This window comes from Octopus bimaculoides, chromosome 2, assembly GCF_046866305.1.
Source record: "Octopus bimaculoides isolate indiv1 chromosome 2, ASM4686630v1, whole genome shotgun sequence".
In the NCBI taxonomy this organism is placed as follows: Eukaryota; Metazoa; Mollusca; class Cephalopoda; order Octopoda; family Octopodidae; genus Octopus; species Octopus bimaculoides.
The window spans coordinates 92,726,933-92,749,849 of record NC_142929.1 but is presented as its reverse complement, the minus strand read 5'-3'; the positions used below and the strand labels follow the sequence as shown (position 1 = coordinate 92,749,849).

Sequence of the window (22,917 nt, the reverse complement as noted above, 5' to 3'; positions counted from 1 at the left end):
AAAAGAGTGCCAAGAGATTCAACAGGAAAGATTTTGTAGAAGACAAAGGCCATAAGAAGTGAAGCCTAATCTCAGGAGCTTAATGCAGTTCTTTGACCTGTTGGATCCTGTCAAACTATCCAACCAGTATCAGTATGAATGCTAATGATGATGACCATAAAGTTTTTATAAATGCAGAAGCCACTTAGTATGACTGGCATAAACTAACATTAAAATTAAAATGCTGATGATAATCTGAAAGAGTTCTGTAGAATTTTTTCCAATTTTCCTTTCCAGAATTCGGCATAATGCAATATTAGGAATATAAGAATTGATTAGTTATGGCGACATGAGAAAGTAAGGAGAGTATTAATCATGAAGTTGGGGATGTAAAATATCACCAGTCTGAGAATGTGTCCATGATTGAGTTCACTCATTCCTCTTCACAAAACTAACTCTACAGCATAATATCAACCAACAGCAAATCATCAAATTGGAATGGTGCTGTGTGTCTGGACAAGTGCAATCCTCTAAAACAGTATCTTAAAATGTGAATAATAAAACTTACTTCCCAACAATGTGGTCTTGGGTTCAGTCTCACATACCTTCCACTACATTCCTGGGTATGAGTGGATATACTAGATGGTAACTGGATAAATCTCATTGTGTATGTATATGTACATGTGCCTACACAAGCAGAGCCTATCTATGTTGCTTGAAAATACGTGAGGTTTGGTAACAAGAAGGGCAACCAGCCATAGAAAATCCTATCGATATAAGCATGCGGAAGTGGACATTAAATGAGTATATTTTCTATTTTACTGAACAAACCAGCTTTGATAACTTGCCTTCATATATTCTAGGTAAAAATAGAACACTTTAATACTGTAGTTTTTTGGGTTTTTTTAATCATGTTTATCAGTGGTGGAATAATAAACTAGTTTATAAAAAACATAAAATATTTGATTATAAATATAATTTCTCATTGCAACAGTATTGATTTCTTTAAATATAAAAAGAAACTCCTTCATACTTAAGACAGAAAAATAAAAATGAAAAATATACAAATATAAAAAGGAAAAAAAAAAGCAATTTAAATGAAAATAAAGAAAAACCTTATATTTACAGATAAGGCCACAATGACCCACTGTGTCTAGAAAGGATAAACTTGTACTAAAAACAAGTCATAAATTTGTAATGGTGAGAAGCATATTTTGGAATGCAATTACGTTTTCAGGACTATTCCCTGTATCTGAAATTACTGCTTCTAATTAGCAAAACTTAAGAAAAATATGAATAAACTAAAAGCAAAAATAAAAAAAAAACAACTAAATAAATGGTAGGAAAACATTAGTTATTTGACAAAAAAACATTCAATTTAACAGATGATACAAATCAGACTTGCAGATGTAAAGAAAATCAATTCATAATAAATAATTTCAATTTCATAATAAGTATTAAGTAACAAAATAATCTAAAGTTAACTGTCCAGTTATCCATAATAACATGATTATTTGAACTGACAAAATACATTAATTTTATTTTATTTTTATTTCTTAACAAAGTTACAACAAAAGTCACTGAAATGCAACAGGTTGGATTATCTTCACAATATTTTCAAAATATTGTAGGAAACAGTTTGAATTATATGTGGTATGAAAAATAAATACAGATGATCACAAAAACATGAAGGTCACCTTAGTTTAATACATAAAATGCAGTCAGAGCTGCGTATCAGATCTTTTATAGAAAATTTTATATTGGATAAAGTTCCAATTTGGAGGGCCTGACATTTATTTTCTTTGGTATAGGGATAATAATTTATTTTATTATAAATATAAGCTAAACACTAGTCAGCTGTTGTATATTCTACTGGATAAACGAGTGGCAACATTGTAAATAAAGTTGCTGTGAAAAACGATGATAAAAATAGAGAATGATATGCAGAATTCATCAAAATAGTAACAATTTCAAATAAAATACTATCTTGATATTTACAATTGGTGATACTGTGGGCAGAAGTGAAGTAGAAGTTTCTTTAAATAAACTATGCTACACTTTCTATTATTCTTTCTAAATGTACCTCAAGCTAAAATGCTGTTTCAGTTAGAAAGCTCTTCACTTTGGAAATGCCCTTCTTCAAACCTTTAGCAGGAAGTTCCATTCCAATTACTATTTTTTCAGGCTGTTTTGGTACTTGTGGTATGTTTAACAATTCTCGGATTTCGTCAGGACTCATAGCGCCAAGCAAATCCTTTTAGAAAAAAAAGAAAGAAAAAATAGCAAACAGCCAGACATTTAGAAATTCATTTAACTGGGTATAATTAATGTTATTTATTAGTTGGGGGAGATAATGTGACTCTTGAATGTATGTGTAGTGGATCACGCAGGCATGGTGTGGATTTGATCCTCAATCACCAAATTTCACTGAACAGTTCAACAGCACTTTTCTCATAGTAGAAAAATAGTTTTTCTGTGAGTGACAGCAGTTACATTTGCCAGATGCCTTTGCTATGCAGAGTAATGTCTTTGCCACTTGACCCTTCTAACCTCTTTTAGGCCACCAAAAGCTAGAATAGAGATAACAGACCACCAACAAAATCTATTGTTCTCAACAATATGTCTATCCTTCTGGCTGGTTTTGGATAGTTATAAAAACAAGAACTCCATAAGGCAAAGTCAGTTGGCTGACCGGCTGAAGAAAACTCCATCTCTAAAGGAAAGGGCACGAAGGGACAACTATGGTAACTCACCAACAAAGCAGTTGTTTCGTCCCACAACTCTCACATTCACTAGCTCACTTTCTTTTCTCTGTGACATTACCATATCTCTCTCTATATATTACTTTGAGTTTGTGTACACACATACCGGCCGAATTTAACTCTTTTTACCTCGCATGTGTTTCCATTTACTAGTTATACATACCAACACGTCATGGTTTTGGACATATACAAAGTAACAGCAAATGAATATTTCGTTACAACTTCGATCACTATTCTTCTTCCATCTTGCATACTGGCAACCAACACCTTAACAACAACCATTACAATTGGTGACCCTCGACTGCAACTAAAAACATAACTGTTACATGTGTAAATATAGTTTAACTAGCAGAAATACCCGGCGTTGCCCGGGTTAAAGAGAATAATGAAATCTAAAAACGCCGTCTAGACTACGCATCATCTTTATATATAGAGATGTATATACACACACGCAACCAAACACACGTATATATATGTATATCAATATAAATATATGAAAGTCAATGAAGTTTCGTAAAAGAAGGTGATCATGTACATACTTTCTTGCTGTTGTGATTATAACACCTCGTTGTAAACTATGTTCCTTGTTTTCCCTTGTGAAGCATATACAAATAGGTTGTTTTTTTTGCTGCCCACTCTTGAGCAGCCAACATACAGTTGTCCATGTGAGAAGCAGGGCTCTTCCAAGAGAAGACCAGCTACAGACAGTGTTTGACCCTGAGATTTGTTTATGGACATGGCAAAAGTCACACAAAGGGGGAATTATAGTCTTCTGAATGTAAAAGGAATGTCTGCTCCTGATGGAGTAAGAGGAATTCTTGGAATAAAGACGTCATCCCCTTTTGCACATCCAGAAAGAATGGTAGCCTCGATAACGTGTGACATCATTTTCTAAATAATGCTCATCTGTTATGTTCGGGTTAAAATTTCATCAACATCAAAAATATATGAATTTTCATGGGAGTTATGGCCGTTATGCAAAGAATATAATTTCCAAATTTCATAAAGATCCATTCAGTACTTTTGACGTAGTTTTGAATAAGAAAACAAATGACTAATGTGTGTGTTTGTGTGCATGTGTATGTGTGTGTGATGGGTGTATATATGTATAGATATCTGTATGCATGTATATATGTGTACATATTACATGTACATCTATATATATATATATATATATATCTACACATATGTATACATATACATGTATGCATATAGATCTATATCTATCTATATATATATATATACATATACGTGTACATCTATATGTATACATCTCTCTCTCTCTCTCTTTCTCTCTGAAAGTATCTGTCATTACAGTATCGAAATGGTGTACATATACATGTATATGTATACATATACATCTCTCTCTCTTTCTCTCTTTCTCTCTCTGTGAAAGTATCTGTCACTACAGTATCGAAATGTGATTGTTTCAGTTAGTGGAATAATTTCATTTTTAAAGTGAAAGTATTTGACATGAGTGTTTTTGTTTCACTTTTGACACGTAATACTTAAATAGTGGAGGAGATATTATGTTGCCGTGTGCTCGAACTCTGCAAGAAGTTAATCATTTTTTTTGACTAAAACACAACTGGAACCCTAAGTAAGGCATGTGTAAAATTTGAATGAAATTGGTTGCGTAGTTCTCGAGTTTTAGGGATTCACACAGACAGACAGACAGACAGACACACATTCTCATTTTTATATATATAGATAATGGTACAAACTACAGGAGTTGTGCTTGACCTACTAGAAATAACAGCTCCTTCAGATCATACCCAGCCACTTCGGGAAAAACAATGACACACTGTATAATGTCTTACATTCTTCAAAAACAATGGGAAGGTAATGTGAAGTATTCTTAGCATCATTATGGAAAGATGTACCTCCACTGCCATAGTAATCCCATAAGGATAAACGGCTTGGTACCTAAACCTCACCTCCTACATAATGCCAGAAAGACACCTCCTGCCATCATATTAGAGACATCCTGCCTATCTGCTTTAGACCATGAAGGCTGCCAGAGAAATTCCAAAAATTATGGAGAGATGCAGCTTCACAGCCAGAGCAAAGGTGATTATCTTAAACACTGAGTAAACTGAATAAATCAAAGGTTGATGAAAAAGACTCTTTTCTAACTGCATGGAAGAGATGTGGACACTGCAATCTGCATGAAGGCATCATCATCATCATCATTTAATGTTCAAAGCAGTAACCCTGAATAAAATTTGATTGTATGGAGGGGACACTTTAGTTCTAAAAGAGAGTTTCTCTAGTATTGGTGAAATGATGAAATAGGTTGTGCAGGTGGAATGATGAAATCCGTTGCCCAGTTTCACATGACCACCTAACCTTTGGTGCCTTAAGTGTAGTTCACTGTTGCAAGAATCTGGGCCAATCTTCCAGTTTGGGGATAACTTTTACCCTTCCTCCCACCAGTCTTAGAGTCCTTTATGTCTTGAGTACTATCCTTCCTCCTCTGATTAAAGCATTAAAAAAATTAAAAGAAGAATACATTATCCAATGTGTCCTTTTCATAAAGTTGAAGGGTGTGATTTCTGAGTGAAATTTGTTAACTCTAACAGGTAAAGACTTTGTTGTTGGGTCAGTTTGCTCAATATCTATTATTGTAGGCTGCAAGGAGATAAAATAGTAGAAAAAATCTTTCAGAAAATTAAATTATTTAAAATTTTAACTTACCTGTTTACTGGCAATAATTAACCATGGAATAGTATCTAAATACTGGTTGGCTTTGACAAGTTTAGTCAGCTCATCTTTAGCAAGGTCTACAAGTTTAGCATCAGTTGAATCAATAACATAAAGCAAAAGATTTGTTCCATCAATGTAACGGCCCCAGTGTGGTCGAAGGTTTGGTGCACCACCAACTGAAAATAAGTCAGATATAGGTGTAGTTAGGTCATTTTTAATGCTAATAATATACAGGGTTGGCTTCACACAATCAACTTTAATCATGTGAAAACTTTCAATGAAGTAAAGGCATATGAAGCAAACTACAAACATAAAATTTGATGCAAAAAAAAATGAAGGTGGCGAGCTGGCAGAATTGTTAGCACACTGGGCAAAATGCTTTGTGATATTTTGTCAGTCTTCACATTCTGGCACCAGGCCAGCAGTTTCAGGGGAGAGGGTAAGTCAATTATATTGACTCCAGTGTTCAACTGGTAATTGCTTTATTGACCCCAAAATTTGAAATCAATATTTAATGCAAAAGATCTCAGTAACTCCTGTTTTCTTCTGTAGACAGGATTTTAAAGAATTTTAGGCAAAAATATTTAAGGAACTTTTGTGACATTACTGCATTTTCCAAAGTTATTAGTAATGCATGTCAAGGAAAATTGTTTCAATTTGAAATTGAATTTTGATCATCTACTTGGTCTGGTAAGAATATACTATCATATTTTTCCACTCACAATATAACTTTTATGAGTGTAACTCAAAAATAAGAGTTACACTTTAAAGTGTCCAACCACCAGACAAATCACATCTCTATAATTGTCAAGAAGGCTGAGGGTATCGTAGACCCAGGAAGACCTGGGATGAGGTGGTGAAGCAATGACTTCTGACAGGGACCTTTGAAAATATGCTGTGCGTGAGAAGACTAAATTCGACGACTGGCACCCATGCCAACGTCTCCTTCAATGGACACTAAACTCGGCTTGCAAATACCTGTTGGGGCAAGTGAAAGCGAAATCGTGATGGCACCTGTACCAGTGGAGCGCTCAGAGCACCGTCCAAGCGTGATCATTGCCAGAGCAGCTGTCTGGCTTCCGTGCCAGTGGCATGTAAATAACACCATCGGGTGTGATCATTACCAGCTTTCCTGGTACTTGTGCCAGTGGTACGTGAAAAGACATTTGAGCGAGGTTGTTGCCAGTGCCGCTAGACTGGTTCCTGTGCAGGTGGCATGTAAAATACACCATTTTGAGCATAGCCGTTGCCAGTACCGTGTGATTGGCCTTCGTGCTGGTGGCACGTAAAAGCACCCACTACACTCTCGGAGTGGTTGGCGTTAGGAAGGGCATCCAGCTGTAGAAACTCTGCCAAATCAGATTGGAGCCTGGTGTAGCCATTTGGTTCACCAGTCCTCAGTCAAATTGTCCAACCCATGCTAGCATGGAAAGCGGACGTTAAACGATGATGATGATATATGACGAGCTTCTTTCAGTTTCCGTCTACCAAATCCACTCACAAGACTTTGGTCAGCCCGATGCTATAGTAGAAGACACTTGCCCAATGTGCCACGCAGTGGGACTGAACCCAGAAACATGTGGTTGGTAAGCAAGCTACTTACCACACAGCCACTCCTATAAGAATATAAAATACTTTTAGAATTATGTGTTAAAAGAGTAAAGCCTCAGTTATACACTTATGGTTTCTTCTATTTATCTGTTTCTCTAGTCAATATTCAACCTTTACTTCAATACACTATATCTGTTAGGATATACATGAGCCAATGAAGGAGCCTCTATGTGGCCGCTCTAACTGCTAGAAATAGCAATAAAATCTTTCTCAAGTTACACTCTCCTACCATTTTATATAAGAACAGAATGCTCATTGCTTTTGATCATAGACCTGTTTGATTAGGATTTACCTGAGGCTAAACAATCACTAATATAAACTGTAGAACAAGGAAAGTTTTACTTAACTTTGGTAGAAAAGAATTTAGAACAAGGTCTGTCTTGACCATACTCTATGCCTGAAGGAGCATCCTATTATATTCTGATGGTTATGGGTTGGGCTAATTGTTAGAAGTGAAAACTAATAACTGGCTTTCAGTTCATAACTTTTATAATGACTTTTTTCTTTTCATTAACATAGCAGTAAAGACAGGTAACAGATTCTGTTGCACATCAAGATAAACTCTGATTGTTCAAAACTTTTTGTCTAATTAATAACTTATTAAACCAAAGAAAGGTTGTGAGCAGAATCATTAGCACACTGGACAAAATACTTGGTGCATTTCTTCCAGCTCTTTACTATTTGAGTTCAAATACTGCTGAGGTCAACTTTGCTTTCCTCACTTTTGGGAGGTCAATACAAAGTACTTATTAAGTTCTGGGGCCAATGTAATTGAATTACCCTTCCCATCAAAATTGCTGGCCTTGATCTGTGCAACAGTCTAGAATCCCATTCAGTGGAGACTGTTGTGATTTTGGTCACTTATATGCCGTGGAAACTAAGCAAATGGCCTTATGAATCCTAGAGAAAAAAAAACACAAAAAAACCCACAAAGCTCTAAGAACTCAATGAACCACAAAGCTATCCAAGTTTTCATGAATGGAATGATATCTTTTATTTTTCACTTGTTTCAGTCATTAGACTGCAACCATGCTAGGGTACCACCTTGGAGAATTTTTAGTTACATGAATCAACACCAGTACATATTCTTTTAACCCTGGTATTTATTCTATCAGTCCTTTTTGCTGAAATGCTAAGTTACAGGAATGTAAATACACCAGCATCAGTTGTCAAGCAGTGGTGGGAGACAAACACACACACACACACACACATATATATATATATAAACAATATATGAGTATATGCATATATATGTACATGTATGTATATACGTTCATCTACATGTACATATAGATACATAACTGGGTACATGACGTGGCAAAAGAACAAGGACAAAATGGTAAACAAGGTGCAACAAACAAGCAGGCCACATAGAAACATCCCCTTCATCAGCTGCCACCATTAAAACTCCGGCGTTTCAAAGAATTAAGGCAGTACGCATCGTTAAAATGGTTCTTCCACACTTTCTATCTTCCAAATCACACATATATATATACAGTTTCTGTCTTTCAGTTTCTGTCTACCAAATCAACTTTATTTGGCCCAAGGGTATAATAGAAGACACTTGCCCAAGGTGCCACACAGTGGGACCGAACCCAGAACCATGTGGCTGTGAAACAAGCTTCTTTATTTCATAAAATTTGTCACAAGGGCAGTACAAAGATAGAAGCAATGCAGGCTGGACAGAATCACAAATGAGATGGACTAACAAAATATGATATTGATGAGAGGAGCAACGACGCCCGCCGATCGATTGCCCCTCAAAAACACTGTTCTTTTTTCTCTTTTTTTCAAACAATTATAATCACATAAATTGAGGTGCTAAGCGTCATTGTCCATCATTCCCTATCAGTCCCTTGCTGCCTGCAGGCAATCCTGCAGCACCACTTTGGGGACCCAAAACAGAAAACTGTATTCCTCCTTAGAGAAGGAATGAATTTCATAGAACACACTGTCTTCCATTAGCACTGCAGCAACCTGCGGAGGCCAATCTGGACTTTCAATGCAGGTCGGGACCGCCAGTTCCCAACCTGCAAAATCCTTTAAAAAGCTTTCTACAGCCCCACCCTTGAGATAGAAACTACATATTCTTCATTTCTCTCACTGCGAGGGGCTACAGCTTCTTCCATCAGTGGCACACTTCCTACTGAAGGAGCCTTTTCCGCTGGCAGCACATATCCCACCAGCGGTTCAGTCGGTGGCACCGGGACATTCGCCAACTGTCCTCTGCTTCTCTTTTTCCACTTTCTTTTAGAGGCTATGGGAACAGGGACCTGCATCGGCGGGCACAGAAATCCCCCCCCCCACCTCCTGTGCCGCTTGCCCATTTGTACATGGGGGCCATGGAGTTGGTACCAGAAATGAAGAGGGAACTAGGCTTCTGGAGTTCTGCAATGCAAATAACTTATTGATCTGCAACACCAACTTTAGGAAGCTAGAAGGACCGGCTACCCGAATCGACAGTACCCTGGTAGATAAAGCAATTAAGGATATGAAGACAGAGAAAGCACCGGGCCCATCAAGAATCACCGCTGAGATGCTTAAAATATCAGGCGGTGTGGGTTATGGTCTTGTCAACTGCATCGTAAATCAGGTAGTTCATGAAGGAGTCATACCCAATGACTGGTATAGCAGCACCACTGCTACAAGAGGAAGGGTGATGCTTTAGATAGAAACAACTACAGGGGTATCAAATTATTGGATCAGGTGATGAAAATCACAGAGAGGGTCATAGCCCAACTAATTAGGAAAAGAGTTAGCCTAGATGAGATGCAATTTGGTTTTGTGCGAGGCAGAAGCACCACTGATGCTATATTTCTGGTAAGGCAACTGTACTTGGCTTTTGTTGACTTGGAGAAAGCTTTTGACAGGGTCCCCCGGTCCCTTATCTGGTGGTCAATGGATGAGTGGTTGGTAAGAGCTGTACAAGCCTTGTACAAGGATGCTGTCAATAAGGTGAGGGTTGGCAACGAGTATAGTGAAGAATTCAAGTAGAAGTAGGGGTTCACCTAGGATCAGTCCTCAACCCCCTCTTATTCATTATAGTCCTCCAAGCAATAACAGATGAATTCAAGACAGGCTGGGAGTTCCTCTATGCTGATGGCCTTGCTCTAATAGCTGAGTCACTGTCAGAACTAGAGACGAAGTTCAGGGTGTGGAAGCAAGGTCTAGAATTGAAGGGCCTTAGGGTTAACCTAGCAAAAACCAAAGTCTTAGTAAGTAGGTAGGCTATCAAATCACAAACCCATTCAGGTAGATGGCCCTGCTCGATCTATAGAAAAGGCATGGGTAGAAACTGCATACAATGTACCTGGTGTAAGCTATGGACACATAAAAGGTGCAGCAATATCAAAGGAAGGTTAACTGGGAAGATAGTTTTTGTGTGTGACAGATGCACTGGGGCAATAAATACTGAAGATGTACAGAAAACAGATTTTATCACATGCCAGATTGCAGTCATGCATGTCCGACTCAGTTAAGAGTACCCATAATGCATCGGATGATATGATATGCTTGAGAAGACCTGTTGAGTCAAGTAAAACCAATACCGGAGCTGTGGCCAGTGCCCCCTGACTGGCTCCCATGCCAGTGGCATGTAAAAAGCACCATCCAAACGTGGCCAATGCCAGTACCCACCAACTGGCTTTCATGCCAGTGGCACATACAAAGCACCCACTACACTCTCGGAGTGGTTGGCGTTAGGAAGGGCATCCAGCTGCAGAAACATTGCCATATCAGATTGGAGCCTGATGATGATGATGGAGAGATGATGCAAATGAGATTAACAAACCTGGTGTCACAAGAAACTTAGTTGTGAGAATGACAAATGAATATACTGGACAAAACTATGCACTCTACACAACAAATTTTACATATCTATACAACTCGTGGAATATCTTCTTGTCAACAAATATATTTAAATGTGTGATACTGCCATGACAAACAGAAGAGAATTCCCAATGACACTCATAAAAAGAAATAATGAGATGGAAAGGGGGGGGGGGATTCAGAATTTTTGTTCATCGGAAATGTGGCTAGCTTTGTTTGGAAAGACAAAAGACCAATTTATTTCATCACATCACTCTTTATATCACCCCCACAAGAACATATACAGCAATATGATGCAAATGAACACAGAATGGTCCCTGTCCCTTGTCCTAAGGCAGTGAAAGAATATAATGCTCACATGGGTGGAACAGACAAGAACAACCAAATGACTTTACTTCAAAAGTGTTGCTGTCAATACAAGTGGCCTCGATGCCTGATGGTAAAGTTTTTTACATGGGCTGCCTACAACACATATGTGTTGATGGGTTTCTTCAAACCACATCACCCCACAGGAAAGAGAGTGTACACGTTTCACTTCCTTCTAGATAAACTCTGCCACAAACTTGTTGGCAATGTCAGAAACAAGAAAACCAACTTTGGCAGATGACACTCAGCTGAGCAGGATGATGAAAAGAGTCTGTTATGTGATGCACACCATGATGTGGAAAAGGCGGAAACAGCATCCAGCAACAATCGTTGCAGGATATGCAGGAAAAAATACCTGAGGGCAAAACAGATGAACCCCCAAGCTAAGGACAAAGACTTACCCAAACACTATAAGACTGTTTACAGATGCAAATATTATGAGGAATTCCTCTGCACTGGAAAGCCAGACAGAAACTGCTGGTTCGACTGGCACCACAAGCACCAGTATTGGAGATAAAGCAGAAAAAACAAGTGGTAAGGACAATGATGCCCTCTATTTAGCATTTCATTTCAATATGAAAGACAGAAAACACATTTTAGTGACACTGAAACAATATTAGGTGAGAAATCCTTTTTTTGGCTCTTTTACCCAGGGAACCTGGGGTGAGAGTGCCGAGGACAACGGGTATCTGGTGTTCAAAGGGTTAATGAGGCTCTAGTATTACAAGACTTGAGCTCAAAACTTTATTTCATAATTTATCTGAGACCTACAAGTGACTGAGACCTTTGGCAATATACTATGCTTGAGAAGACCTGGGCCAATGCTGGTGTTTCATAACTGGTACATGTGCTGGTAGTACATAAAAAGCACCCACTACATTCTTGGAGTGGTTGGCATTAAGAAGGGCATCCAGCTGTAGAAATCTTGCCAAATCAGACTGGAACCAGTTTTCAGTCAAAGCATGGAAAACGAATGTTAAATGATGGTGATGATGATGTGAATTACAAACAATTATATTTTAGTAACCATGGTATTATTTTCTACACAGGAGAAGTAGATTTATAGAGTCATTATTATCTTTGTCACCACCACCGCTGGCATCATTGCCCACTATTCTATTCTTACATGGGTCAGATGGAATTCATCGAGACAAACTTTCTATGGTCAGATACTCTTCCTATCATCAATCCTCATCTGTTTCCATGCAAAGTATTTTTTGTACATGGCCAGTCATGTTTACATGTAAGATTAGAAATGAAGAATATCACTTATATGATGGAAACACTTTTTTACAACTATTGCATAATGTCAAAGCAAGGAGACACACACAAACACACATATATTGATGGACTTCTTTAAGTTTCCATCCACCAAACCTATTCACAAGTTTTTGGTCACCCCAGGGCTATAGTAGAAAACACTTTCGCTAAGCAGAATTGAACCTGGAAATATGTGTTTGGGAACCACACAGAACCATTCCTGCACCTACTTATTTAGTTTTAGAACAAATAACAGCAATATAAACAAAATATAGAAAATACAGCATCAAAAATAGTTTTGAAAATTACCTTCCCAAAAATTGAGAGCTTTTTCTCCAACTGAAGTTGTCACAACAGAAAACCCTTGTGTTGGAACATATTTTTCTGAGCTCTGTTGATTACTCATGGCTGAGATAAATGTTGTCTTTCCAGCTTTTTCAACACCAAGTACTAATACTCTTTTTTTATTGTGATCATCTATTCTGGTAGTCTGAATAGAAATAGAAATTGATATAGAGATTTTAATAGTTACAGTGGTTTCACATTATAGCATTAGAAAAAAAAAAAAAGAATGCTTTGCTTAAAATAGCTAATCCAAATAGTACTTTTGAAAATATATGGATGTAACCTTATTTATCAGTGATTCAGTCATCACTGATCCAGGATATCATAGTGAGCTCAATTGTGAACCATGTTACGCTTATCACCCATTGATCTGCGATAACATAAGTCAGCAATCAGTTAAAGATTCTGCTTGTACAACAAAAATGCACTCCAGCAACCACCCACAATTCTCAGCTACACTGCATGCACTTGTGTTTACACCACCATGCAAGTCAATGTTTTATTTGGATTAACATACTCGAACCCATCAACATGGATTCAGTGAAAAGAAAGAATATCAACATGCCTGATTCTTCTAAGAAACGAGGCAGATGAGTACATCTTCTACATGAAATGGTGGAGGTGATCAATAAAACCATGATGGTTGAAGTGTGGACCTCACATTTGATATCAATTAATCTGCCATTTTTTGCCAATTGCAAAGTGTATAGAGATGATTCATTTATCACTAATTCATTTATCACTGTGTTTTTTTGTTTTTTTTTCAGAACCAAATCTCCATGACAAGTAAGAATAGATGTATTATCATTTAGTCAAATGCATTTCCCTTTTGCTGGTTCCTTTTAACAAGAATTTTATCATTGAGAGCATTGAAGCTGGTTGAAGAAAACTAATCGGTTATTAGTAAGAAATATAGCAATGCAATACAAGCCAATTCAACTAAAATTTTAGTGACATCAGTGTTAATAACAATGATTTCTAACTTCAGCACAAAACCAGACTTTTGTGGGGAGGATACAATCAATCTCCTGGAAACTGTTCAGAAACATGCAACCAGATGAATATCTGAAATCAGGTATTGCTAATATTTCAACAGAGACTTGGCATCATATTGGCTTCAAATTTTGGCACAAAGCCAGTAATTTTGGAGGAAGGGCTAAGTCAGTTACATCAACCCCAGTGCTCAACTGGTACTTATTTTATTGACCCAAAAGGACAAAAGGCTAAGTTGATCTTGGCAGAATTTGAGCTCAGAATGTAAGGACAGGTGAAATGCCTTTTAAGACTCAGCATTATATTAAATGAGAAATTGTAAAGCTGTCAACTTTTCATCCACATAATTTTTGCAGTAATTTATCCAGTTTGACAAGAAATAATATAATGATTGAGAACAGTGGAAATAATCTTAACAGAAGGGCTATAAATATCAAGAAAACAGAGGTTGAAAAAACAATGACCCTTAAAAAGAGTGGTTACAGTTAAGGTAAAAAAGAAAAAAATGGCAAGATATTGGAATTACTCTATCAAATTACATATTATACAAGATGTGATAACTGGTAACACAGAGAAGTGTTATATTCATTGAATAGCAAAACAGTATCCTTGTGAACTGCAACAAGGGCAAAGGAACGGCTTTAGAAAACAGCAACTACAAGGATATCTAAATTGATGGATTTGGTTATGAGAGGAACAAGTTATAATATAGTTAAGATGAGAATTAGCTTAGATGAAATACAGTTTGAGTTAGTAGCATTTATTAACCTGAAGAGGAGTCATATGTAATGTGCAAGAGCAGTGACTACACTGATATGAACATACGATATGTATGGAGGTTGATAGCTGGGTAAAGTAGTACCAAGCAAACCAAATGGAAAGAAATGAAAACATAGTCAAAGGATTGTGTCTTTGCTGGGACATCACCCTCAAGAGATTTAATTGATTATGTCATTTCCAGCACTTATTTCACTCTTGTATTTATCTTATTGATCTTTATTGAATATCTGAGATGTTTTTGAGAAAAAAGGATACAATTTAACATATCAGTTTACACTTTTAAGCGCACACACACACACACACACACACGGTTAAGTGACTTTATTAAACTCTATGTCTGTCATTTCTCATCTTTTCTATATGTACTGATTCTCAAGTCACTGCTGTAGAAACTGATAATGGCAGAGAAATCTGCATCAGCATATGTGCATGATGTTACCATAGTAGTGCAGAGGTAATTGACACAGTTCTAAAGGTAGACAAAGCATTGACACAAGTAAAAATTAGTCTGACAAGCTGATGCATTTGCTCTTCAATACCTGAACATAAATATAGCTGCTGGTTAGCATCATGGCATGCCAGACTTTTAGGGTTTCAGTTTAATTTTCCTCTACCCTTTGTGGATAGGAACTAAGATTAGGTGACTGGCGTGTTTGCCATTTTCAATCAAAAATGAAATGAGAAGATGCTACCACAGTATAGTTAGGCAGAGGTAGCAAATGTACATTGCTTCCATTAGTCTGTTAGTGTCTCTTCATAAACCCAAGGTAACAATTGTCCTTTCAAAAGACTCAATCATCCATTTGTAAACTGTATATACCACTCTTTCATCTGATTTTAGTGTAACACCCTCCACTTTTTATAAACTGCCCTTGCAATGTTCCCTCATCTATTGCTCTTGTAGTAACAAAAAAATCAGTTATAATTATAATAATAATTATTATGGACATGTGGTGAGAATGGATGAGGATAGCTGCGTGGAAAAGTGCCACACCCTAACAGTTGAAGGAACCCGTGGAAGAGGTAGGCCCAGGAAGACCTGGGCTGAGGTGGTGAGGCAAGACCTTCGTACATTGGGCCTCACCGAGGCGATGACTACTGACCGAGACCTTTGGAAATGTGTTGTGCGTGAGAAGACCCGGCAAGCCAAGTAAGATCGTTGCCAGTGCCCCTGGACTGGTTCTTGTGCGGGTGGCACATGAGATGCACCATTTTGAGCGTGGCCGTTGCCAGTACCGCCTGACTGGCTCCCGTAGGATTTTCGAGCGAGATCGTTGCCAGTGCCCCTGGACTGGCTTGTGCGGGTGGCACATAAAAGACACCATTTCGAGCGTGGCCGTTTTCGTGCGGGTGACACGTAAAAGCACCCACTACACTCTCTGAGTGGTTGGCGTTAGGAAGGGCATCCAGCTGTAGAAACTCTGCCAAATTAGACTGGAGCCTGGTGTTGCCATCCGGTTTCACCAGTCCTCAGTCAAATCGTCCAGCCCATGCTAGCATGGAAAGCGGACGTTAAACGATGATGATGATGATGATGATGATTAGCAAGGCAGCTAGCTGGCAGAATCATTAGCACACCAGGCAAAAATGCTTAGCACCATTTCGTCTGTTCTTACATTCTGAGTTCAAATCCCACCAAGGTTGACTTTACCTTTCATCATTTCAGGGTTGATGAAATAAGTACCAGTCAAGCACTGGGGTCAATGCAATCAACTAGCTCCCTTCCTACAGAGTTTCAGGCCTTGTGCTTATAGTACAAAGGATTATTATTAACATCCACTACATGGAAATGAATTGAACATGTTCATAAGTATGTAATGTAATGAAAAACCATAGTTATTAGTTTTTGCCTTATTACAAAATTTATAAGGAACTCTGTGTGTGTGTGTGTGTGTGTGTGTAAAATAAAAAAAAGTCAGTGGGTAGGAGAGATGAATATATTTATTTCACCAATTGATGAGAGTTGATGTAACCAGAATATTCTGTTGATCTGAAGAGCAGCAATTCTATATCTGAATTTTAAATGTACACAAGTACTATGCAATTTATAACATGCATACAAGTGCAGACATGGAGAATAATTATTACACACTTAAATAGGAATTATTATACCATGATAGAGGCTGTGAAATGGCCATCATCCTAAGGTTATCAACTGGTGAAATATATTCATCTCTCATACCACCTGTATACACTCCTAATGGAATAATTTCATAGATTGAATCTACTGGATTTCAGCTACATAGGACTCTACACACCTCTGTATTGGATCACTATGTGGCATGTAGCCATGTCCACCAGAGGAACTTTTTTGTGATTACCACTGGATTCTATAAAGCCATATATTGCACTACAAACTTATATATATGTAGGTATGTTGGTGCAAACAGGAAAAATAGAATTCAAAATATGAGTATATGTATATTTTTAGTAATATTTAGTAGAAACAATAGAGTGACTCAAGGTCTGAGAGTTTCATGCATTGGCATTGATCAACTAGTTAGTTTGATAAGTGCCAACACATGAAACTATCAGACTTTGAGTCATTCTGTAGCTTTTACTATATATATATCTATATATATATATATATATATATATATATTGGGTTGGCAAGAAAGTAATATTGGTCTTTTAGTGTGGAATGAATGTGCAAGGTTAGGGCTATATGGTAGTGGCTGTGACATCACTTCCTAACCAAGCTCCAATAATTTTTCACAAGTTAGCAAAGACATGTGTGGTCTAGTATTGTCATGGTGGAACATGATTCGCTTATGATTTGCCAATTCTGGCCCTTTTTCTTTGATTACTTCCAGTTTTATTAGTTGTTGACAGTAAACATCAGAATTGATCGTTTGGTTCCTTGGAAGCAGCTCAAAATACATCTTTGTAATCCCACCAAATTGACAGCATGATATTTTTTTGATGCAATTCAGCTTTCAATGTCGTCTGTGCTGGCTCATTACACTTGGACCATGATCGTTTTTGATTGATGATATTGTAGACAATCCATTTTTCATTACCAGTGATGATTTGTTTTAAAAAAAAGGGTCAATTTCATTGCATTTGAGATGCATATCACAAATATTGATTCGTTGTGTTTAGTGAATCTCCCAAATATCGAGTTTCTTAACTTGATTGTTGTGTGTTACATATTTAACTTCTCTGCAATCTCTTGCACTGTTATAGGACAACCAGATTCAATTTTGTTTTTATTGAATCATCATCAACTTCAGTAGGTCAACCAGAACGTTGGTCATCTATGAGTGAAAAATCTCCAGAGCAAACTTTTTAAAACCATTTCTGATATGTGCGTTCTGTTAAGCAATCAACACCATAAACTTCACATATCTTTTTGTGAGCCTCAGCAGCTTTCTTGCCTTTACGGAAATAAAAAGGCAAAATATGGCGAAAATGTTCGTTTTTGCACTCCATGTTAAAATTGATACTGAACTAACAGCCGTAAACAAAATTACGCGCAACTTGCTTCTAAATAAACTAAAAGTAACAGCTAACAACTATCAAAAGGAAAAAATCATAACACTGACAAAAGTCATTCAAAAATTTGTAACTATCTGCAAAAAAACGAAAGGACTTTCTTGCCAACCCAATATATATATATATATTACGGAGATGTACTTGCATAGCAAGTGACCTGATCTGAGATCGTGTGCTGGAGCGAAAACAATTGCAGCGTGGAAGGTGTTTATAAGCCATTTAAGAAACACACAAAAACCGTTAGATTCACTTCAACATTTAAATTTAATTTTCCAAAATATTTTCGTCGCTTTGAGACCGCGACCTGTTCACTGACAAAACTCTGTGCTGCACAGAGTTTTGTCAGTGAACAGGTCGCGGTCTCAAAGCGACGAAAATATTTTGGCAAATTAAATTTAAATGTTGAAGTGAATCTAACGGTTTTTGTGTGTTTCTTAAATGGCTTATAAACACCTTCCACGTTGCAATTGTTTATATATATATCAATTTAATGTGCAATATGTGGATGTGTAGAATCCTGTGGTAATCACACACAAAAAATATATACATACATACATAGATACATTCATTCATTCGATTGCATCGGCTCCAGAATATCCCTGGCTTTTATTTGATTGATAAAAAAATGATGAAAGGGAAATTCGAAGTCGAGAGATAAAAAATATATACGATATCAATCTGGAGCTTTTTTTAGTTATGACTACAAGAATTATTCTAATACTTTAAGGCGACGAGCTGGCAGAAACGTTAGCACGCCGGGCGAAATGCTTAGAGGTAATTCGTCTGCCGCTACGTTCTGAGTTCAAATTCCGCCGAGCTCGACTTTGCCTTTCATTCTTTCGGGGTCGACAAATTAAATACCAGTTGCGTACTGAAGTCTATCTAATCGACTGGCCCCCGCCCCCAAAATTTCGGGCCTTGTGTCTAGAGTAGAAAAGGTTCTAATACTTCATAGTACAATATTAATTCCTTCTATTGTTGGGTTGATTAAGTGGGTGTGGAACGGTAATTTAACAATGACAACACATCTATTTTCTATGGTAGGCTTCTGAAATATATTTCTGGAACAGGGCCAGTCCTCTCCAGCTCAAAAGTTCCTAAGTACGCTGCTACTATTAAGGTATTTTAAATAGCCTTTCCGTAATAGTCACCGATTATTCTCCTCCAACCCAATACGTTGTTGCTTAACTACTGTTGCTATAGCAGCAGACTGTCTGCCAGTTCTCCCTTTCTCTTCTCTCTATAGTGTTAATTAACTATGTAATTTTTGTGAATAGCGATCTCTACTTTCTTTTAAACAGTAATACTTGCCGTTTACAATTTCTCCAAACATTTCCCCTATCTCTCTTGCGATATATATATATATAAAAATTTATGTTTGACATTTTTACATAAGTATTAAGCTTCAGTTTTTTTAAATAAAATGACATGGGGAACGTGTACCATTCAATGCATTCTCCTAAAAGAAAGCAAAAGTTTGCAAATAGTAATCAGTTATTCAGCAAATAGTAAGTCAGTTAATTCCGAACTCCATCACTACACCCGCAATGCGCGCGCGCACACGCACAGTACAATTCTCTCATAGGGACGAAGCATCTACGCCGTCGCTTGCCCGGTTCAGAGTAGCTACAGCTCCCTTTGCACGTCATAGAGTTTTTAAAATACGGATCTCTTAATCCCTTAAAATCTTAGAATTTACAATAATAGTAGTTAAAGCTAGAACGTTAAGTCACCATCGTACCAAGAGTTAGCTCGCGTAGAATTTTACCTCGAGCTGGAGTATTTCACCTTAAGCGAACCAGCATTGCATATTCTAAATAAAAATATTTACATTTCACAGCATTGATATCAATTGATTTTTATTTACAAATATTTGTGTTTTATTTCATAAGTTTACCTGGATATACGTTTCATTCCTGCTAAGAAACCTAGTTCCACTATGGTGTCTGCATATTTAATTACTTATAACAATCGTTGTATTGGCAATATACACAGCGAAGTTTACGAAGTTCTTACAAACTAACGTATATGTGCAAGATTTCGGCTTCGTTTGGGATTTTTGCTTATATAGGCAAGAAGCTGGTGCTTCTGGAGGAAAAGAAATGGTAAATTGTGAAGCTTAAGCTTTTCGTAGAAACTGGAATGTAGTGGCAGTCGCTGTTCACCAAGAATTTAACCGGTAACATAGTTATACTACTATTTAGACGGGAGAACCTTTGCGCTGACACTGAAATAATAGCCAAATCACCCTTAAAACAAACCCTACTATCTTAAAGAAATTAAATGTCGTGTACAATGCAAATAACAGACATACTAAAAGATGGGATGGTCACGGTTCGAACGCTTTTGAGCATAGGTTTGCTCGGTCTGGACAGACCTAGTGGATAAACAATAGCAGCTATTTACATATATACACAAATGAATAAATATTATGCCCACCAATATATAAACAAAACCGAAGTTGCAACTATATCTTGGAACGATGCCAGAAATGGAAGCCAGTTTAAGAAATTATAGCTGTCTTGGAAATATTTCAATTACCTTTACACTGGCATTTTGTTTTATTTGTTCTTCAGATTGCAGTTGCTTGTTAACAGTGGTCACCGAGTCGCCATCATCAACTTCCTTCTTCTTGACAGGCTTGTCGCTGGTTTGTTTCTCAGGCAGAGAACATATTTCGTCTGCTTTCTTATCACCGCGACTTCGTCGCTTCAAGACATAGAAAGTGTAACCGGCTACTATTGACAAGCCGGCTGTAATCACCATAGCTACGAAAGGCCGAATGCCTTTCCACATTTTCGAGCGGAGAGAGATTTGCAAATTAGTCACTTGCTGAACGAAAGAGGAACAAACGATAGTCAGAATGAGCTTCGATTAAAAGTACTTATTCCATTCATTCGAGCCAATTCATTGACGCATTCTTTAAAAGTCGATCAATTGTTACATTCTTAAAAAGAACGGTAGCGCGCACTTCCGGTTCTCGCGAGAGGATTTGAACGAGAAAATAAGAAAGCCGTGCTGGGTTAAGTGACTTCATCAAACTCTATATCTAAGGGCTAAATTATGAGTTCAAATCCTGCCAGGATCGTCTTTGCTAAATTATGAGTTCAAATCCTGCCAGGATCGTCATCAATTCAGAATTAAATATCAGCAATGTATTGAATTAATTATCAATCAACAGCACCTAGTATCCTTACAAACATTAATTAAATAAAAATAAGATAAAAATTGCTAACATCTAAATCAACCTGCATATCATCCCTAATTTTACAGATGGCTATGATTCATAATTTGACTGATTCCGATTTAAAGTTGGGTAGTATATGGTTTTCCCAAGTGACAAAACAGGATTTATGTTATACAGTAAGATGAACATTAGCTCAAGGGTTGCAACTTATATCTTTAGACATATATAATAAATTAAAACCTGTTTATGATGAAATTGATATTAAAGAAGCATACAGAAAATTAGAAGATGGGGAGACAAACCCTATAGCAGGTACTGGTGTCTAAACAGTAGTTAAATTAGTGTTAATGTAGCATGGTTATTACAAACACTTGTCAGTTTATATACATCATTTTTTGCTGTTATTACAAGGATACATGCAATACAGACTGAGTCAATCTTATATGAACATTATGTTTCGAGGTGCTGAAGTTCTTCAACAGATAATTGATAATTAAGCTGATTTTTCATGTTGCTGAAATTACATAGTGATATGTTGATCCTTTATCCAGATTGGGCATAAAGCTGTGAAAACAGTTATTAGGAGTATTGCGCTGGTTTGAGTATGAAGCTGTGAAAGCAGCTATAAGAGAGAAAATTCACTTGAGACTGATTCAACAAAATCCAAATTCTCTCTGCTTTTTGTGCTAAAAGTTGCTATATTTAAGGTTTTGTTGAAGGAAGGTTCTAGAGATTATCACATGAACAAAATGTTCAGATTAGCAGAAATGGAGTTTGCATACAAGATAAACTTATGATTTACATGTGATTGAAAATGGAGTTGGAAACAACTGCCATAATACTTCTACTTGGATTATTTGACACTTAACCTGACTACTACTCATCATAGATATCCCACCTGCAGCAGTGCAGTTTTCTCTCTGCATGCTAAGCTTATGACCAGTTTTAATCTCAGCTTGTTTATGTCCTATGATCCATATAAGTTGTGGTTGTGTTATGATTAATATGTTGAATGATCATTAATAATAAGTGAGGGGAAAGAATTATCTTCATTAGTGTTTATGAATAACATCAAACATTTTTATATAGATAATGTACAATTTTTTGTATGCATGTTATGTTTGTGAATTGACAAGTAAAAAAAATTGCCAAAAGATATGAGCTGAAATATCTCATACAAATAATGTGAAACACAACCTCTGGTTACAAGACAAATAATCTCTTAGAGAGAACATTAAGGACTGAGAATTATCTGATTAAACATGGGTCTAAATCACATAACCTATAGCTGTATAGGGGGAAATGTTGGTAAAAGATTACCCACTTTAGTAACAGTGTTTATAGAGAGGTCCTGTGAAAGCTTTTGAGAAGCATGTGTAATGGAATATCAGAAGGCATTTTTATACAAAACATTTTAACTTATTAAGGGATAATGAGAGCTGACAAGTCATATGAGTGTAGCTGGTGTATGTGCATGAGTCAGTGAAAGCTTTATGACTTACGTTTGAAATATGGATTCAGTTGGAAGTCATACGTTAACAGAAACTGAGCTAGCATAAACAAAAACATACTGTTCATTATATGACAGAGCTGTGGGCTGATGGC

General features: G+C 37.0%; 1 protein-coding gene across 1 annotated transcript; it reads right to left on the bottom strand.

The window, feature by feature from the left end:
• Positions 1–1,511: 1,511 nt before the first annotated feature.
• Positions 1,512–21,123, bottom strand: LOC106870632 (uncharacterized). Its single transcript, XM_014916772.3, has 4 exons — positions 20,667–21,123; positions 12,822–13,002; positions 5,439–5,623; positions 1,512–2,233 (listed from the first exon to the last, which is right to left on the bottom strand). The coding sequence occupies exons 1-4, from the start codon at positions 20,919–20,921 to the stop codon at positions 2,069–2,071; spliced, it is 786 nt and encodes a 261-aa protein (XP_014772258.1). The 5' UTR covers positions 20,922–21,123; the 3' UTR covers positions 1,512–2,068.
• Between the last annotated feature and the right edge of the window lie 1,794 nt (positions 21,124–22,917).